This window comes from Rhinoraja longicauda, chromosome 7 (assembly GCF_053455715.1).
Source record: "Rhinoraja longicauda isolate Sanriku21f chromosome 7, sRhiLon1.1, whole genome shotgun sequence".
In the NCBI taxonomy this organism is placed as follows: Eukaryota; Metazoa; Chordata; class Chondrichthyes; order Rajiformes; family Arhynchobatidae; genus Rhinoraja; species Rhinoraja longicauda.
The window spans coordinates 74,033,035-74,052,735 of NC_135959.1; the positions used below are offsets into that span (position 1 = coordinate 74,033,035).

Sequence of the window (19,701 nt, forward strand, 5' to 3'; positions counted from 1 at the left end):
AAAATGGATGAACAATCAACTGGAAGTCAAGCACCATCAACTCCACCATCAGAACGAACTAGCACACCCACATCTGCTGCAAAGGTGACACGTAAAACAGCTGAAATCTTTGGTCTTGGAAGTGGAATTACATCTTCAGATGCAGAAATCACAGGTTCACGTCTACCAACATGTCGCCAAGTACTACGCTGTTTGATGTATCACCTTCAGAAAGGAGTCTCAGAATCCCAAACTAGAACTGAAGCTGCAAAAATTGTTCTTGCCAAAGTTCTTCCATTTTATGGAAAAGCAAACATTCCAGTGATTTCTGAGATCAAGGCTTGTCAGAAAATGATAAAACGGTTAGATGAAAATGCAAAAATCAGGGCCATACCAATTGCACGCAGAGCAGCACCAGCTACTCAAACAAATGGACACTGACCTTTCAATTATGGCCACCAAATGCAGAGAAGTTGATAAAAAATCAAGAAGATCTTCAATTTCTTCAACCAATGAAGACAGATTGTACCGCATCATTCGGATCTAATGACAAGGTACTTGCTGGAAGAATGCAGTGCAAGGAAGCACATGCAAATGCTGAAGCAAAAAGAAAGGAGATGGCTGATTTAGCTTCAACTAGTTCACAGAGATTCAGTCGCAGTGAAGACAGTGGCAGTGAAAATAACATGACTGGTATTGGTGATAGTGTACAATGTACATCTGCATCTTCATCTAGTACCCCCAGGAGTCATCATCGCACCTATACTGGAACAACTACCTTCATTCCACACAATATATTGAAATCACCAAAACTAGTGTCATTGCGCAACTCGGATGACAATAAAACATAAGGCAGCTATTCTTTAATTCTGTCAATATCTATCAAATAGCTGCCTCATGCTTAAATTTGTGGATATGAACAGTGAAATGATTCAACGTAACCTTAAAGGACTAATATGCAGAATGATTATACAGGAGCTATTATTTTTCAGAGTAACTCATTGCATAAATATCGCTGCCTTTTACATAAAATGATAAACTTGCAATACAATTTTGATCGGCTCGTGGACCCCTTAGACAATAATTGATTTCAACCAGAATTGGTATGAGTGGTCCATTTAAGAAGTGGAAGAGGGTGGGTAGAAGTTTAATGCAAACATTTGTAAAAATCATAGGGCTCCAGAAGCACCCTAATTAATGAGTGTTCAAATTATTCAATTAACACAAAATTGCTAAAGATTGCCAATCAAATATCATTTTCTGAAATTGGAGTGTGAAGACGTGTTGATCTCCATTTACAGGGGGTATAAGAAAATAACTGCAGATGCTGGTACAAATCGAAGGTATTTATTCACAAAATGCTGGAGTAACTCAGCAGGTCAGGCAGGGGGACTCTTTACATATAAACATTTACATTTACATATAAACATTTACATTTACAGGGGGACTCTGTATATTTACTGAATAATTGGTAACTGAAGATTCTGTTTCATTCATCCCATGAGATGAACATTTGCAGACCTGAAAGTTGTGACAACAGTGTTTAAACCTTTTTAAAGTTGCTACAAACTATGGTTCAGTTAATTCAAAATCTTCCTGAAAGTAAATCTGTAAAAGGTTTGTGAGCATGTTTTCACATCACCTGTAAAACAATTTTTGTGATTTGTGTTATGAAATCTCATGTTGTTGGTCAAAGCTATTAGTACACACGGAAGCTATCATTTGCTTTTGAAGTAATTAAAAAAATAAAATACTTTGAATCTTTCAAACTTGTCCAGCTGAGAGCTTTATAAATAAATTTGTTACCAGCAGTTCCTCGATGGCTAAAAGTAATATCGCTAAAAGTATTCAACAATAATTGCTGGTTTTTTCCATTTAGTGTGCTGGAGAAGAGAACTGGGTGGATAATCGGACGGTTTACATTGGGCACCGTGAACCTCCTCATGGCACTGATGCTTATATTCTACAAAACTATCCGGATAATAGGGTTGTTTCTTCAAAGGTAAATTCTTGTTTTTACTTTAATTTAATTTGGCAAAACTAAAGAAATTAGACTTTGGAATTGGGGATAAGCCCAGAAAGAAATCAATTATCCCATCAGCTAGACCCAAACTCAAATATGGGAGGGCTGATCATGAGATAGGGAAGCATGTGAGGATCACAAGATGAAGTTCAAAGGAAAGATTGGGGGGGAGATTTTTTTCTGGATAGTTACGACACATACTTTGGCTTTTTTAAATTTGTTTTCTGCTTGTATAAGCCACATTGTATTTCTAGCTTGTGTTCCTATACTGTTCAGTTTAAGAAAGTTGGGCTGTAAAGTGGAAACTCTTTCCCTTGATTCCCATGGCAATATCAGCTCTTATTTGTACTCTGCTTTCCATCAAATAGCTTCCAAATTTCTCTTGTCCCTTCATTTAGCCATTTGACATTGTTGCTTCTGTGCTTTCGCACCACTACGACTAATATCACTTTTTACTCAGCTGCTTTATAGTTTTTAGCCAAACAAGTCAGATTTAGGCGCGGATGACATGCGCACACATTTAGTCATTCAGTACTTAACCTAACTTTGGTTTTGAGTCCCAAATACTATCAACAATGTTGCAAACCAGCATTTACAGTTGCTGTTTCTACAGTTGCTGTTACGCTTGGGGATGGTCACGCACAAGTTCATAAGTTCTCGGAGCGGAATAAGGCCATTCAGTCCATCAATCATGGCTGATCTATCTTTCCCTCTCAACCCCATTCTCCTGCCTTTGCCCCATAACTACTGGCACCCTTATTAATCAAAAATCTGTCAATCTCCACCTTAAAAATATTCATTGACTTGGCCTCCACAGCTGTCTATGGAAATGAATTCCTCAGATTCACCACTCTGACTAAATAAATCTTTCCTCATCTCCTTTCTAAAGGCATGTTCCTTTTATTGAGGCTATGGCCTTTAGTCCAAGACTCTCCCGCTCATAGAAACCTCCCCTCCACATTCACTCTATCCAATCCTTTCACTATTCGATAAGTTACAATGAAGATTCCCCTCATCCTTCTAAACACCAGCGAGTACAGGCCCAGTGCCTTCAAACACTCATCATATGTTAACCCAATTATTCCTGGGATCATTTTTGTAATCCCCTTCTGGACCCTCTCCAACGCCAGCACATCCTCCCTCAGAGATGGGGCCCAAAATTGTTCACAATACTCCAACAGCATCTTTGCTGGGCTCCTGGAGCCCAAGGTTCTGTCCTCTCCATCATAGCTGTCTCCGTGGATCTGAGTAAGGTGTTTGATAAAATTCCCCCATGGTAGGCTGATCCAGAGGATTAAGATGCATGGGACTGACAGGAATCTGAGGTGCAACTTTATCACACAGAGGGTGGTGTTTATATGAAATTAGTTGCCACAGGAGGTAGTTGTGGCAGAAACTGTAACAACATTTAAACAGGTACATAGATAGAAAAGGTTCCGAAGGTTATGGGCCAAACACGGGCAGATAGGACTGGTGTAGACGGGGTATCAGGACTGCCCTGGTGGACCCATCTCTGCCTGCTCCTGATTCACTCAACTTATCCCCACAGACCTTGATTCTAAAGATAGACATAAAATGCTGAGGAAGGTCTGAAGAAGGGTCTTGACCTGAAACGTCACCCATTCCTTCTATCCAGAGATGCTGCCTGTCCCGTTGAGTTATTCCAGCATTTTGTGTCTATCTTTCTTTTCAACCAGCATCGGCAGTTCCTTCCTACATACCTTGATTCCATCCTATCCCCCCTTTGACTGGTCCTTTTCCACTTACATCCAAGACACCTCGCATGCTCTTCAACTCTTCAATATCTTTCCATTTCTAGGTCCCCAATGCCTCATCTTCACCATTTTGACAAGACTATGTCTTTTCAGACTTGTTATCTTCTGAATAAACATTGAATTCACACTGGTGAACTGCTGGTGAATTCACACTGGTGAACTGCTGGTGAATTCACTCTGGTGAACTGCTCCTACCGTTGTTTCCCATTGTCATGCTTGTGTCCCTTTCTCACCCTATTTTCTTAAAATGCCTGGCTAATGGTTAGTAATCTTGATCACTTGCTTAGGCTGAACCAACCTCCATGCCGTCCTTTGTCTTGGACTTCATTTTTATTTGCCCTTCTCTTTCCCTCGCATCCAACTGTGGCTGGATAAATATTTAAATTCATATTTGGCATTACTGTGGATGCTGTTTTAATTTAATTATTGTCTTGTTTTTATTACCATCCCACCACAACTTTCGAGCTGTCCTGAACTACTATCTACCTCCTAGACCCTCGGACTATCTTTGATTGGACTTTACTGGCTTTATCTTGCACTAAATGTTACTCATGTTATCTCCCTTTATCATGTATCTGTACATTGTGAATGGCTCGATTGTAATCACGTATTGTTCTGCCGCTGACTGGTAAGCACGCAACAAAAGCTTTCCACATGTGACAATAAACTAAACTACTTTCTCTTCTTACCCAAACAGTATACTTTCTGGAACTTCTTTCCCAAAAACTTGTTTGAACAATTTAGAAGAATTGCTAACTTTTATTTCCTGATCATATTTCTCGTTCAGGTATGTATAGCTCAATCATTCATTCAAAAATCAATTTCTCTTTTTTTTTTGAGAGCTTATATTATTTGACAGAGTGTAAGTTATATCGGAGAGGGTTTAAATTAGCTTGGCTGGGGAATGGGATGTCAATTGTCAAGGGTGTTTAATGTCGTATATCCTGACAACAGGACTATGAAATTCTTACTTGTAACACCATAGTGGGTTGAAAACGGATTACACATAGATGATATATAATAACCCGCAACGATAAGGGGCGTCTGTGCAGTGGTAGAGGATATGGGGAGCATTACAAGGCCAGGCAGACCCATGCAACACTGATCCTGTGCTGCCGTGAGGACAACGGGGCATTAAGGACAAGATAAGACTATATTCTTTTAAAACTTGAAGGGCACAAGGTGCCGTCAGAAAAGTGGTGATTCTTTCTGTACTACCTCAGTAAAGTAAACTATTCTTAAACTATAACTAGTGGAGGCCAATTCACTGGATGAATTTAAAAGAGAGTTAGATAGAGCTCTAGGGGCTAGCGGAATCAAGGGATATGGGGAGAAGGCAGGCACAGATTATTGATGGCCTCCTCCTGCACCTATTTTCTATGTAATTGTTGCACTTTTGCACCAATGTATCATTGAACTTATGTTTAATATGACTTTACTGTGTCCAGGTACATGTGACAAAAAAATTACCATTAACCCCAAAATTAAATGAGTTAATAACCACAATAGTAATCCCCCCCCCCCCCCCCCCCCCCCCACAAGTCCTTAATACAACCAAAGACAGAAAATTGAAGTTCATAGCTGAGGTTAGTTTTATGCTGTGTTCAAGAGCCTGATGGTTGTTGAGAAGAAACTTTTCTGAATCCTGGTGGTCATCGTTTTCAGACTCCGATACCATCTTCCCAATGGGAATCCAGGAAGGAGAAAAAAAGTAAAAGAGGAAATTAGTAAATGAAATAATGAGAAGGTGTTAGCAACAAAGCTAAGTGCAAAGGAAGTGTATGCAGAAAATTGATAGTATGACAAAATTAGTAAAGTGCAAAGGAAATGCATGCAGAAAATTGATAGTATGACAAAATTAAGGGTGCAAATACTTTGAGCTTTCAGACTCTGCAACGAGCTTTGTTAATGTCACAAATGGAAGTAAACAAGAATAATGTAATGCAAAACAGCATGGTGCAGTTACTCAGCGGGTCTGGTGGCATCTCTGGAGGGAATGGGTGGGTGACATTTCTGGTTGGGACCCTTTTTCAGTGAATATTGTAGCCTTTGAGTCATAAAGCTGGAAGTAAATATTTCAAAGTATTTGACATAAAAAGAAAAGGAAAAGGGACTGGTATAGCATTATTAAGAAAGGCAGAGATTGATGCAGTGCCGATCTTTGACAGATCCTGATGTAGAACTAGAATTTGGATTAAGCCGAGAAATGGCCGAAGTAAGGAAACACTGATAGAAGATATTTATAGGCAAACCAACAATAGTTATATTATTGGGGTTGGCATAAATTGGGGAAATTTAGAGGTGCACGTAATGGGAGGCTTAAACCTATCAATAGACTGGGCAAAATAATTATTGTAATAAAGTGATAGATGACTAAGGAATAAATACGAGATGCATCTTCTTTGATCAATATGTTGAGGAACTAACTGGGGAAAAGGCTATTTTGGATTGTATTTTGTTTAAGAGTAAAATGTAATTGATAACCTGGCATAGATGTTGAGTGACCTGCTGACTGCTTTTAAAGCATCTTCTATTTCATGTTTCCATCATCTGCACTTTATTTCCATTTTTAATTCATCATAAAATAGACAAAGCTTCTTTGTGGAAGAATGACCGTATGAATGTTCTTATGATTTTTAAAGTGGTGGCATTCAATGTGAAATAGTCTTCAAATGACCAGAGGACAATACAGCACAGGAACAGGCCATTTAGCCCAGAATATTAATGCCGAAAATGATACCACATTAAACTAATCTCATTTGCCTGTACATGTTTATATCCCTCTATGCCCTGCACTTCCATGTATCTATCTAAGACTCTTAATCGCCACGATCGTATCTGCCACCACCATCACCCCAGGCAATGTGTACCAGGTCCCCACCATTCACTGTATTAAAATAAACTAGCCCCATACATCTCCATTAAACTTTCCCTCTCTCACCTTGTAGCTGTGCTCTCTAATGTTTGACATTTCCATCCTGGGGGAAAAAAGGTCTGACTGCCAATGCTCTTCACACCTCTCATAATTTTATGTACGTCTATCATCAACCCTCAACCTCCGACGTTACAGAGAAAACAATCCAAGTCTATCCAACATCTCCATGTAGCCGAAACCCTCTAATCCAGGGATGATTCCAGTAAACCTCTGCCTCTCCAGAGCTTCCACATCAATCCTGTAATGGCACAACCAGAACTCTACGCAATACTCCTGAAACTTCCAACCAGAATGTGACCAAGCACATGTCACTGTAAGTGTGGTATTGGTTGAAGATATAGAATGGGAATAACTAGTAATTCTTAGGTTGGCAGGCCGAGCTAGTGGTAGTACCACAGCGATGGGTGTTCAGGACTCAGCATTTCATAATCTGTATTAATGATACATGGTGGCCTTGGCCAAATCATACTTGTACATTTTCTGCTGTTACTAAACTGAGTTGGATTGTAAGTAGGAGGAAGGTGCAAAAGAGGAGAGAGTTGCTCAACCGATTAGGGAGACTGTTATGGCAGCACTGGGATGGGAAATACTAGAGGGTTTGTCCACTGAGACGATATGTTCAGAGCCTAGAGATAAGAAAGGTGCAAGTACTCTAATAGGATTGCAAGTAGGCCCCACAATAGCAAGCGTGACAGAGAGAAACAGATATGTAAACAGATTACTGAAAGATGTCAAAGCCACAGGGTTGTCTTCACTTCCCCAATATTGGGTGACCTTCACTTCCCCAATATTGACTGGGACTTGCTCAGTGCCAAAGGCTTAGATGAGGCAGAGTTTGTGAGGTGTGTTACTATACTTTAATTTACATTACAGATGCAGTGCAGAAACAGGCCCATTGAGACCACAGCGACTAGCGATCGTCCCACACACCAGCACTATCCTACACATTAAGAACAATTTACAATCTTTTTTTCCGAAGCCAATTAACCTACCAACCCACACGTGTTTGGAGTATGGGAGGAAACCAGAGCACCCGGTGAAAACCCACGTGGTCATGGGGAGAACGTACAAACACCATACAGACAGCAGTCATAGTCAGGATCGAACCCTGGTCTCTGGCGCTGGAAGGTGGCAACTCTATCGCTGGCCACTATGCTGCCCTTCTGTGCCACTATGTCACCCAAAGAGGGCTATCTGAGAAGGTTTCTTGAAACAGTATATGGATAATCCAATCCGAAAAGGGAATATACTAGACCTTGTATTGGGAAATAAGCCTGGCCAGGTGACTTGCATTTCAGTGGAAGTGCATTTTGGGAATAGTGAGATAATAACTCCATAAATTTTATGATTGTTTAGAATTGGGAGAAGACTGGTACTTGTGGGATAGTGCTAAACTGAAGTAAGGCAAACAACAGATTTATTAGGCAGGTGCTTGGGAATATACACTGGAAGCAATTGTTATCGGGTACGTACACATCTGACGTGAGAGTCGTTTCAAGACTAGTCCGTAACTCCGAAAGTGTAAACGCAAATTGGAACATGGAACAGTACAGGACAAAACAGGCCCTTGGCCCACAATGTCTGTGCCAAACATAATGCCAAGACCATCTCTTATCTACTGCGGATAATCCATATTGTTCTATTCTCTACATATCCAAAAGATCCAAAGTGGTGTCGACAGAATATGGTCTGGCTAAATCAATGTGTGAGAACATGGTATATAATATGGGATAATTTGGTGCATCGAACAAAGCAATTGAGCATTTGTTAAATGGTGAAACATTGGGTGGTGTTGGTGTTTGAAGGAACCTTGGTGTTCTTGTGCAGCCAATATTCAGGTGCAGCAGAGAGTTGGGGCAAGTGGCATGTTAGCCTTCATTAAGAGGTAAATGAATATCGGAGTAAGGAATATAGATGACCTATTTCTGCATTCATTTTTTTTTCTTTACAGTTCTTTATTTTTCAATATGTGATTTTGAATAAATGACACACAATACTCAGGCAATCACCTGGCAATTTTAGTTTTTCCCTAAAATTAGTAAGTAAGAAATACACCGTTTGAATTGAATTAAAACCTTGCTTTTATTTTCAGTTGATCATTGATACTCCTACCAGTCCAGTAACAAGTGGACTTCCATTATTCTTTGTCATCACAGTGACAGCAATCAAACAGGTACGCTCTGGAAACAAACTTATTTTCTTTGCAACACCTTGGCTTATCCCTACTCTTTTGTCCTAAGGCATATCAGAAGTAGAAAAGAATTGAAATGAAGGATGGAATTTAAAAAAAACCCAATAGTTTAAATACGAGTAAAGTGGTAGTGGTGTTTTGTGGGGCGGGGTGGGGGGGCATTGTCAGACTGGGCATTTACACTGTGTCTGATGTGAGTAGGTTAGACTGATATCAGTTAAGGTTTATGGAATCACATCATATTGACGCTATTAAGAATCCAATTTATCAAGATCTAATTGAATGGCAGGGTTGACCTGACACTTCCTCCTTTTATGTAACAAACTCCAAGGTTTGAATTTGTCTTCCTGTTTCTATCTATAACAGTATAACAGTATAACAGAGCTTTATTTGTCATTCGGTACCAAGGTACCGAACGAAACTACATAGCAGTCATACAAAAAAGAACACAAGACACATAACCCCAACACAAACGTCCATCACAGTGACTCCAAACACCCCCTCACTGTGATGGAGGCAACAAAACTTCCACTCTCTTCCCCACGCCCACAGACAGACAGCTCGTCCCCGACCGACCCGCACAGTCCCCGCAAGGGGATGGAAGTCCCCGCGGCCGAGTCGCACCGGGCGCTGAAACGTCTCGCGGCCGAGCCGCACCAGCGATGAAAAGTCCCGCGGCCGAGCTGCACCGGGCGATGTAAAGTCCAGCGGCCGAGCCGCACCGGGCGATGTTAGGCCCCGCAGCCGAGCTGCACCGGGCACTGTTAAGTCCAGCGGCCGAGCCGCACCACCGATGTAAAGTCCCGCGGCCAAGCCGCACCGGGCGATGAAAAGTCCCGCGGCCGAGCCGCACCGGGCACTGTTACGTCCAGCGGCCAAGCCACACCGGGCGATGTAAAGTCCAGCGGCCGAGCCGCACCGGGCGATGTTAGACCCCGCGGCCGAGCCGCACCCCGCGCCGTGAGGAAGAGAAAAGTCCCCCCCCCCCCACCCCCTACCCCCCACACCCCCCCACCACCCACACCACCACCCCCCACACATACACAACCAAAAAAATACAAAAACCATCCCAACACCGACACACAACAAAAAAAAAAAGGAAAAAAAGACGAACAGACTGCTAGCGAGCCGCAGCCGTTAGGCGCCGCCACTTCCACCAGATGGGATGAATTGACCTTTCACAAGATTGTCGAACTATAGAGAGAGACTTCCTGGTCCATTCTTTTCTCTATAAATTGACAGTATCAAGCTATTTTCTTAATAACGTTTTGCACAGAGTGCATAATTGTGTCAAGCATTTACTCTCTTTTAATTTAATGTAAGTAAATGTTGCAAGGAGTTACTTTAGGTGACTTGCAGATTAATCAAAAATGTGTAAAGAAGCAGTCCCCTTTGTGATTGCATTGGCAATTTTGGACTTAATTGTGCCTCTTTCAACAGGTTATTGTATAGGAGAAGGGCTCTGAGTTTTGTTGGAGATGGGGGCAGAGGGTTTCCTAAAAAAACAATCAGGTCCTGGGGTTGGTTCTGGGTGGTGGAAGTTATGGACCAGGGCAGCAATGGATTTATTGCCTTTTACCGCAAGCATATTCTGACTTTGTACTCGACGTTTGGAATCTGGATTCTGCTCAGAGCAATTGAAGATTGTGATGTTTTATTTGGGGATATTTGCATCCAATCAAATGCATTCTTTCTCCCTTGACAGGGTTATGAAGATTGGCTTCGGCATAAAGCAGATAATGCAGTCAATAAATGCCCCGTTCACATCATCCAGGGTGGCAAGTTGGTCCAAAAGCGGAGTTGCAAAGTGCAAGTAAGGAAATTGTAGAAATATCTAAATTGCTATGAGTGAAGAGGCTAGTTTAGAGGATGCCTGGGTTGGGGTGGTGGAGTGGAAGCTATGGTTGAGATTGACTGAGAGGGGACTGATGGCAGCGGGATTGATGGTGCTCCGGCTCTGAATGGGTCGAGATTTGGTGGGTGGTGGGCAGATTTGAAGCACAAGGCTAAGAAGCAGCAGTGGCTGAGAATTGGGCTGGGGATTACAGCTGAAAACTGGGGGGAATCTGGCACATTTGGGTTGGGAAGAGGTAGATGAGTTGAGGGTTTTGGAAAGATAATGAGAGAAAGAGACCCACCTTTCATTAACAGTACAATCTATCTGCAGGTTGGTGACATTGTGATGACCAAAGAGAATGAAACCTTTGCTTGTGACATGGTCTTCTTATCTTCAAGTGCCAATGGAACATGTTTTGTCACGACAGCAAGCCTGGATGGCGAGTCGAGCACCAAGGTATTTTCTGAGCGGACATCTAACTGTGGAACTTAGCTGGATGAATGACTTCCATTTTAATTCTATTTTAATTCAGTCCAATTCTATTTTAATTAGATGAGGCCATCGTTTTAACATAAGAATGACTTCCATTTTAATTCTATTTTTATCCATTCCAATTCCATTTTAATTAGAAGAGACCATACTTTTAACATAATTGATTTGCAAAGTAATTTAGCACATTGGTATTTGCCAAATTTTGAATTTGATCTGAAGCCAATATATCTTCTGGCCATGTGACTTTCACTCAGAGGGTGGTGAGTGTATGGAACAAGTTGCCAGAGGAGGTAGTTGAGGCAGGTACTGTAATAACATTTTAAAAGGCACATGGACAGTACATGGATAGGAAAGGTTTAAAGAGATATGGGCCAAACGTGGCAAATGGGACTAGCTTAGATGGGGCATCTTGGTTGGCATGGACGAGTTGGGCAAAGGGACTGTTTCCAATCTGTATGACTCTATGATCTACTTCCGCAGCAATCAGGTCTGTGGCATCAAGTCTGGTTCTGAGGCACAGTGGGGAAGGGTGACGTCAGGCAAAGCAATGATAGGAGACACTAATTAGATGGACTAATGAGGGATTCTGTGGCAGCAAATGGAACTCCAGGATAGACTGTTGTCTCCCTGATACCAAGGTTCCTGATGTCTCGGAATGGCTGCAGAACATTTTAAAGGGGGAGGGTGAGCAGCCAGAAGTAGTGCCCCTTGGCACAAATGACATAGGTAGGAAAAGGGACAATGTCCTGCAGAATGAACACAGGGTGTTAAACAAAAGATTAAAATGCAGGACCGGGAGGGTAATCATTTCTGGATTGCTCCCATTGCCATGTTATAGTGAGTGTAAGAACACAGAGATGGGACAGGAGAATGCCTGGTTGAGGAATTAGTGTAGGGGACAGGGATTCAGATTTTGGACCTCTGGAATCCCTTCTGGGGCAGAGGTGACCTTGTACAAGACGGATGGGTTGCACCTGAACTGGAGGGGAACCAATATCCTGGCAGGCAGGCAGGTTTTCTGGTGCTACGGGATGGACTGAGAGGCTGGAAATCGGTATGGACGGTGATGAAAGCAAGTTCCATGAACATAATAGGCAGGAGCACAGCAGGGAGCGAGGAAGGACGATTGGATTAACTTGCAATTATTTCAATACGAGAGGCCTGACTGGGAAGGTAGATGACCTCAGGTCGTGGATAGGTAGTGCAATTGGGACGTTATAGCCATTACAGAAACCTGACCAAGGAAGGGACAGAACTGGCAGCTGAAAGTTCCAGGGTGCAGGTGCTGTAGGCAAGGTAGAGGTGGGGGTAAACAAGGAGGGGGAGTTGCTTTACCGATTAAGGAGAACAACACAGCAGTATTTGGAAATGACATTACTGATGGTTTGTTTAGTGAAGCTATGGGGGGAACTGAAAAATAAAAAGGGGATGATCGCCTTGTTGGGAGTGTACCACAAGCAACCAAATAGTCAACAAGAATTAGAACAAACATGCCAGGAGATTGCAGGCAGCTTGCTAGCCTAATTGGGTTGACAATAGTAGGGGATTTTAACATTCCAGTATTAACTGGGACTGCCAAAGGCTTAGATGGGGTGACACATTTGTCAAATGTGTATTAAAAAAATATATAATAATAATAATAATATGCCTTTATTGACATTGTACGAACAGTACAACAAAATTAGAAGTGCTACATCTGAAACAGTGCGACAGTGCAAATCTTCCAAAAACAATCGCACAAACATAGGAACTAACACAATAAGTACCAATATCAATAAAAACCAATAAAAACTAATAAATAATAAATGTGTTCTCAGATGCTGTATATATTTAAAAAAAGTGCAAAGAAAGTGAGAGTTACATCAAGTCAAGTATTTCCATTCACAGTTCTTAACGCCCAGGGAAAGAAATTGTTTTTAAGTCGGCTTGTTCTGGTCCTTAGGCTCCTGTAGCGCCCCCCAGAGGGCAGGAGAGCAACCAGTTCATATCCTGGGTGTGTGCTGTCCTTAATTATATTTCTGGCCCTGTTTAGACAACGCGAGCTGGAGATGTCCTCCAGAGAAGGCAGTGGACAGCCGATAATTTTCTCTGCTGTCTTAATAACCTTCTGGAGGGCCTTCTGGTCTGCAGCTGAGCAGCCAGCGTACCACACTATGGTGCAGTATGCCAGTTCTTAACCAATTTGTTCTTAACCAATTTGTACAGGGTCCTACAAGGGACCAACTCTTTTGGAAATTGGGAAGGGCCAGCGACCAAAGTTTTATTAGTTTTAAAATTGTTATGGATGAGGACCGGACTGGTCCACAGTTAAAGTTCTGGATTGGGGCAAGTCCATCTTTGGTGGATTAGACACAAACTTGATTGAGTAGGTTGTTTGTGGAAAAAGTGGGATGCTTTTAAGAGTACGACAGTGAGATTTCAAAGCAGCATGTTCCTGTTAAAGTGAAGGGCAGAGCTGGTAGGAGTTTTGGAGAGCAGAGGGATCTAGGAATACAGGTGTACAGTTCCTTAAAAGTGGCGTCAAAATGCGGGCAAATGGGACCAAGTTGAATGGGACACCCTTGGTTGGCATGAGCGAGTTGGCCTACGAGCCTGTTTTTGTGCTGTATCACCCTATGATCTACTTAGTTCTACCAGCAGATTTTTTTCTTTCACCAGATGTGTTAACTGTTTTTGTGATCACTGAAATTTTTGTGCTCTGATTGCTTCACATTCTATCTGCTTTGACTTTGGAATGTTTTTCTTTTTGACTTTTGTTGAGTTTTGCATGTTATTATATCAATAACATGTTATTATATCAATAACATTTATAATGTCACTTAGTTTAAATACATCTATCAAGGTTCTCCAGAGATGCTCCCTGACCCGCTGAGTGGACTCCAGCACTTTGTGTCCTTTTTTTGATGTCACATCTTCATTGTTTCAACAGTCGGTGTGCAGTAGTATTTAAAAAAATAAAACGACCATGCATCATTTGAAAAACAATGGTATAAAGGGTTACCACTTTAAGTTGTTTTCCTTTCACCATTTACCTGCAAATATTCCCTACAAGTTATGCTACATTCAGTTGCTCTCCCCAAGTGCAACCAGCATGCACTGTGGAATGATCAAGGAAAGTGCTGGATTTGCTTCTCGGATGTATCTACGTGCGAACAAATATAAAAAAATTAGCATTTCTTATTTCAGACATACCATGCTGTTCAAGAAACAAAATCTTTGCAAACTGAGGAAGAATTGGACACTTTGAATGCCACAATTGAATGTGAGCAGCCCCAACCTGATTTGTACAAGTAAGTGTCGGTATGGATTGGGGTCAGCAGTGACAGTAAAGGGTGGGTGGTTCCTCACTAACCGTGTGCCTTTTTTGTAATCTGTCCAGCCTAATGACGCAAACTCTTTTATCCACGCAGCTTTCGATTTCCTATTTACCTTAATTCCATATTTCCTGCACCCTTTAGTATTCCAGAATCTAATTTCATTCCTTATATCCTTTAATATTCCATTCACTTACCCTGCGGTCTAAAATGTCTACCTGGTCTAATCCTTGAGTGCTTGGCCAAGGACCTAGTAAAAACTTTTTAAAAAAGGGAGAAATTAGGCCATTCACTTTGTTTAACTTAATTTGTGAAAGATTGAAAGATATGGATAGACATTCATACAGTACAGAACCATACAAAGTTTGCAATGAACATTAAATACCATTTTTACTAGCCCTACGTTTAATCACTTTTCACCCTCCCCACATTCTCTCCGCCCTTGTTCTCATCCCAAATTCTGTCACTCACCTATACAGTTAGGCAGCTCAAGGATAAAGAAGTGAATTTATGCTGGGAGTCAGGGGATGTGGGTGAGGTAGAAATGAGTACTTTGCATCTGTATACATCGAGAATATGAACATGGAGGACAGTGAGATCAGTGTGGAGAGTACAGTGTGGAGAGTGCAAGAGCAGTTTGAGATTAAAAATTACTGGTGAGCCCCTCATCAGTGGTAGGGAAGCTATGGGAGAGGATTCTTTGAGATAGGATTTACTATGAAGGTGATTAATGAGGGGAGGGTAATGGATGATTTTTATCCTGCAATCAAAAGCCTATGCCCAATCAAGGTAGACTCCTCAGTCTTGGTATGAAGAGCCTGGCAGTATTAGTAAAAGGCGACTGTTCAGTTTAATGTACACATTTGTACAAGTGTTACTGCTTGTACTTCACCCACTCTCCTGCGGGCACAGCCTTTTCCAAATATTTATTCATTGTTACCTAATAGAGTGTGGTTAAATCTGAAGCTTTCAGCCCGGTCTCTGGTACAAAGGATCTAACTTCCATCCTCTACCTTTCCAAAACCCTATTTATGAATCACTGTGCTCAGAGGCAATCTCTTGTCTATTTGAAGTTTTGGAGCCTTTTATTCAATCAACTTAATTGGTCTTTGCAGGAGGATGGAACTATGCAATTTTTTATCACATTGTATAAAATCATGAGAGGAATAGATCAGGTGAATGCACAGAATCTTTTTATCAGAATAGGGAATCAAGAACCAGAGGAGATAGGTTTAAGGTGAGAGGTTAAAGATTTAATAGGATCCTCGGGAGCAACTATTTCACACAAAGGGTGGTGGGTATATGCAACCAGCTGCCAGAAGAGGGAGTTGAGGCAGGTACTACAACAACATTTAAAAGACATTTCCACAGATACGTGGATATGCAAGGATTAGAACGATATCGGCCAAATGTGGGCAGATGGGACAAGTGTATATGGGCATCTTGGTCGGCATGGGCAAGTTGGACTGAAGGATGTCTTCTGTGCTCTATAACATTTTCCCCTTGCCACAGTGTGTGATGGTGGTGGGGGAGATGTGTAGTCTCTGGACCTGTTCTCTAATTTCAGTAAATCTCACAATCTGTATTATTTGGGATGCTTTTTTTTAACTTGCAGTTTCGTTGGCCGTATCAATATTTACCATGAGTCCGAGGGGCCAATTGCAAGGTAAGTAGAATTTATTTTATCCTGAAATATTTAATGCCTTACAAATCAGGACTGAACATTGACAAATTCTTAGAATTCGAGTTGTACAGCATGAGAACTAGTCCTTCAGCCACCAAGCCCACACTGACGATCAAACACCTACATTTAATCCATTTTATTCTTTCCATATTTCCATTTATTTCACCCAGATTTAGATTTAGATTTTAGATTTACAAATACAGCGCGGAAACAGGCCCTTCGGCCCACCGAGTCCGCGCCGCCCAGCGATCCCCGCACATTAACACTCTCCTACACACAGTAGGGACAATTTTTAAAATTTTATCCAGTCAATTAGCCTACATACCTGTACGTCTTTGGAGTGTGGGAGGAAACCGAAGATCTCGGAGAAAACCCACGCAGTTCACGGGGAGAACGTACAAACTCCGTACAGACGGCGCCCGTAGTCAGGATCGAACCTGAGTCTCCGGCGCTGCATTTGCTGTAAGGCAGCAACTCTACCACTGCGCCACTGTGCCAGATTCTGGTACTTGCCAATACCAGGGGGCAATTATCCTCAGCAAGTTAATGGACGAACCCTTGGAATTCTTGGAAGAAAACCAGAACAGAATATATGGGGAAAACATAGTGTCACAGCGAGAACATGCAACAGCCAGACATCACAAAATGGTGGAGTAACTCAGGGGGTCAGGCAGCATCTCAGGAGAGAGGTCATGATGGGAACTGAATTGCTGCAGCTATGAGGGAGCATCTCTGTTAGCTACACCACCCTCTTGCCCTGTATACCAAAAAAAAATCTAGTGTGTCTGAAAACTGGCAATAGATTTCCAATGGTGGAAGCAGTTCACTCAGATTGTTTTCTCTTTTTTGGGTCATGCATTTGCCTGGTGTTAGAAAATATGCTTTATTGTGTGTTCATGCTCCATCTAGTCCACAACCATATCATTCCATCATAATCCTCCGTTGCTTTTGAGCATCCTGAGCTTAACTAGTATAATCTGCTCCATACTTTCCCCCTCATTGTCTGAGTGAGAGACACGTGTAATAGTTTAAGTGAAGCTCACTTCGGCTGAGGAACTTCGCCAGGTTCTCAACTTCTAAAAGTTGTCATGTAAAAATCTAGTTTGCCAGTAACTTGTTAAAACTTTCTACAGGCCTTTGGGATCAGAAAATGTGCTGCTAAGAGGAGCAACATTAAAAAATACCAAGCTTGTTTATGGTAAAACCCCTTTTCATTTTGTACCATGTATGTAAATGTTGCACCACTCATAGTGATGTGTATTTACTTTTTTCAGTTCAGTCTGTGTCTGTGTTTTATAATGTTTGGGTCAGCTGCAACTGCTGTCTTGGTATGCCAATCCTGCTGACTCCTTTTCATGTCCCAGCATCTTGTATTCAAGAATATGTTCTCCAAGCTGAACACAGAACCAGCAGTGATATTCAAATTCATAATGTTGGAATCCCAAGTTGCAATCAAAGCCAAGAGGCCTGATTTATGATTTGCAGAAGACTGAACAAACTTTAGTACAATGAAACTGGTTATGAATTATTGAACTGCTTTAGTTTGGAAAAATAAAGAATATGCATTTTAAAAAGTGCTGTTCACAAGGTACAGATGTCTTATTGCCTATGAAATACTTTTAAGCACTTAATTATTTTGCAAACGTGTCAGAATAAAGGATAGTGGAATTGGATCGGATTGTATGTACGAGGTAGAGAATTGGCTGTAATCTTGAATGCCAGGGTAACCCAAGAGGCTGAATACCTGTTACCTCTGCTTCTTTAGTTTTTAACGTGAGCATACCTAGTATTAGTAATGATTTTGTCAAATTTTCAGTTGATTTGTCTTTCTTCCTGATTCTTTTTATTATGTCTCTAACATCTTCCTTGCTGGATATACTCGGTAGTTCAGGTGTCATCTCTGGTTAGGGAAATAGTTGACATCTCAGGCTGTGGGAGTTATCAAGATGCTCAGATGAATTTAAGCTGGGATTTCTGTTGGATTTCTGGAACTGGCATCTTGAGCTTGAATTGACAATTTTAAATATGGATGTTTGGGAAACAAGATCATTAGCACCTGGCTCCTGAACAACTCTTTCACGGTTTGCCAGGTTGAATTGAAATCCAATGGGAATCAACTTAATTTAAAACAACAAAGCCACCAAGAGATTGCGAATGCTGGAATCTTGAGTAAAATGCAGTGTTTTATTTTGAGCGAGACGGGTTTGTACCCGTTGGGTGCAAATCTCTGCTGCGGGTGGTCCTGCGGGCACGGCAACCCCCTGTGGAAACCTCTCCTGCGGGCCCAGCAACCCTACCAAACCGTGGACCTGTTGCCGGGCGGGGAGTGTCCCCCGGGGTCATGGGCGGGCGAGGGGGCAGAGGGCAAAGCCACTGACCTCGGCCCTGTTTCTCCTGCCGGCCTCTCCTGCGGGCCGGGCAACCCTCCTGCAACTGACGATCCCCTATACCTGTGGACCCATTGCCGGGCGGGGAGTGTCCATGGGCGGGCGAGGAGGGGACAGGGAAAAGCCACTGTCCTCGGGCCCGTGTGTCCAGCGCTGCAGGCAAAGCGAGCCGTGGACCCGAAGCCTCGGCTGCGATCGGCGGGGAACGGTGGCGACGGCAACCTTGTTTAATCCTCTGCCGTCGCTGCGATGCATCAGGGGAGGAAAGTCAGCCATAGGGCATGCCGGGACAGGTGCCAGTCCTCCCGGGGAGGTGGGGTGGGGGGAGGGGGGAGCGCATTTATTAAAGTTTATTAGGCAGTTTGTTTTTAAAAAGTAACAAAAGGGGATTTATTCGGACCGCGGGGGAATGGTGAGTAGGGTGAGCCGAAAATTGTCACGCTATCGTGTACCATTCTTTTCTGGATGAAAACCGCACAAAGAAACATACGGGACAAACAAACGGGGGAACAAGATGATAGATAGATAGATAGATAGGTAGATAGATAGGTAGATAGATAGGTAGATAGATAGGTAGATAGATAGATAGGTAGATAGATAGGTAGATAGATAGGTGGATAGATAGGTGGATAGATAGGTAGATAGATAGGTAGATAGATAGGTAGATAGAGAGATAGGTAGATAGAGAGATAGAGAGATAGAGAGATAGAGAGATAGAGAGATAGAGTAGATAGATTAGATAGATTAGATATGGATAGATGGATAGATGGATAGATAGATAGATAGATAGATAGATAGATAGAAATAACAATAACAATAGAAATTAAGAATGCAGAGGACACCTTGGTCTCTTGCAAGAAGTTTGAGATCAGGAGCAGGTGTGGAGGTCTTTGAGATCGTACCTTCAGGACTGTCTGCAATTTTGGATTCATCCTCGAGACATAAAGTATTTGTATGGACAGAATGCAATAAAGGTTCTTCAGATTGATTTTTCGAATTACAAGACTGGATCGGTTAGCTGTAGATTTAATATTTTACTAGACCAAGTGGGCCCAAACCTCTCCTGCATTGGTGCAGCACCTCC

General features: G+C 42.1%; 1 protein-coding gene across 8 annotated transcripts in view; it reads left to right on the forward strand.

Annotated features, from left to right (window-relative positions):
- Positions 1 to 19,701, forward strand: part of atp11a (ATPase phospholipid transporting 11A) — a 134,439-nt gene that overhangs the window by 16,265 nt on the left and 98,473 nt on the right. For all 8 annotated transcript variants that reach the window (XM_078402883.1, XM_078402884.1, XM_078402885.1 and 5 more), the window contains exons 2-9: positions 1,859 to 1,981; positions 4,475 to 4,564; positions 8,805 to 8,885; positions 10,609 to 10,716; positions 11,071 to 11,196; positions 14,419 to 14,522; positions 16,162 to 16,212; positions 17,364 to 17,428. In XM_078402883.1, coding sequence (XP_078259009.1) covers positions 1,859 to 1,981; positions 4,475 to 4,564; positions 8,805 to 8,885; positions 10,609 to 10,716; positions 11,071 to 11,196; positions 14,419 to 14,522; positions 16,162 to 16,212; positions 17,364 to 17,428 — 748 coding nt within the window. The remainder of the gene's footprint in view (positions 1 to 1,858; positions 1,982 to 4,474; positions 4,565 to 8,804; positions 8,886 to 10,608; positions 10,717 to 11,070; positions 11,197 to 14,418; positions 14,523 to 16,161; positions 16,213 to 17,363; positions 17,429 to 19,701) is intronic.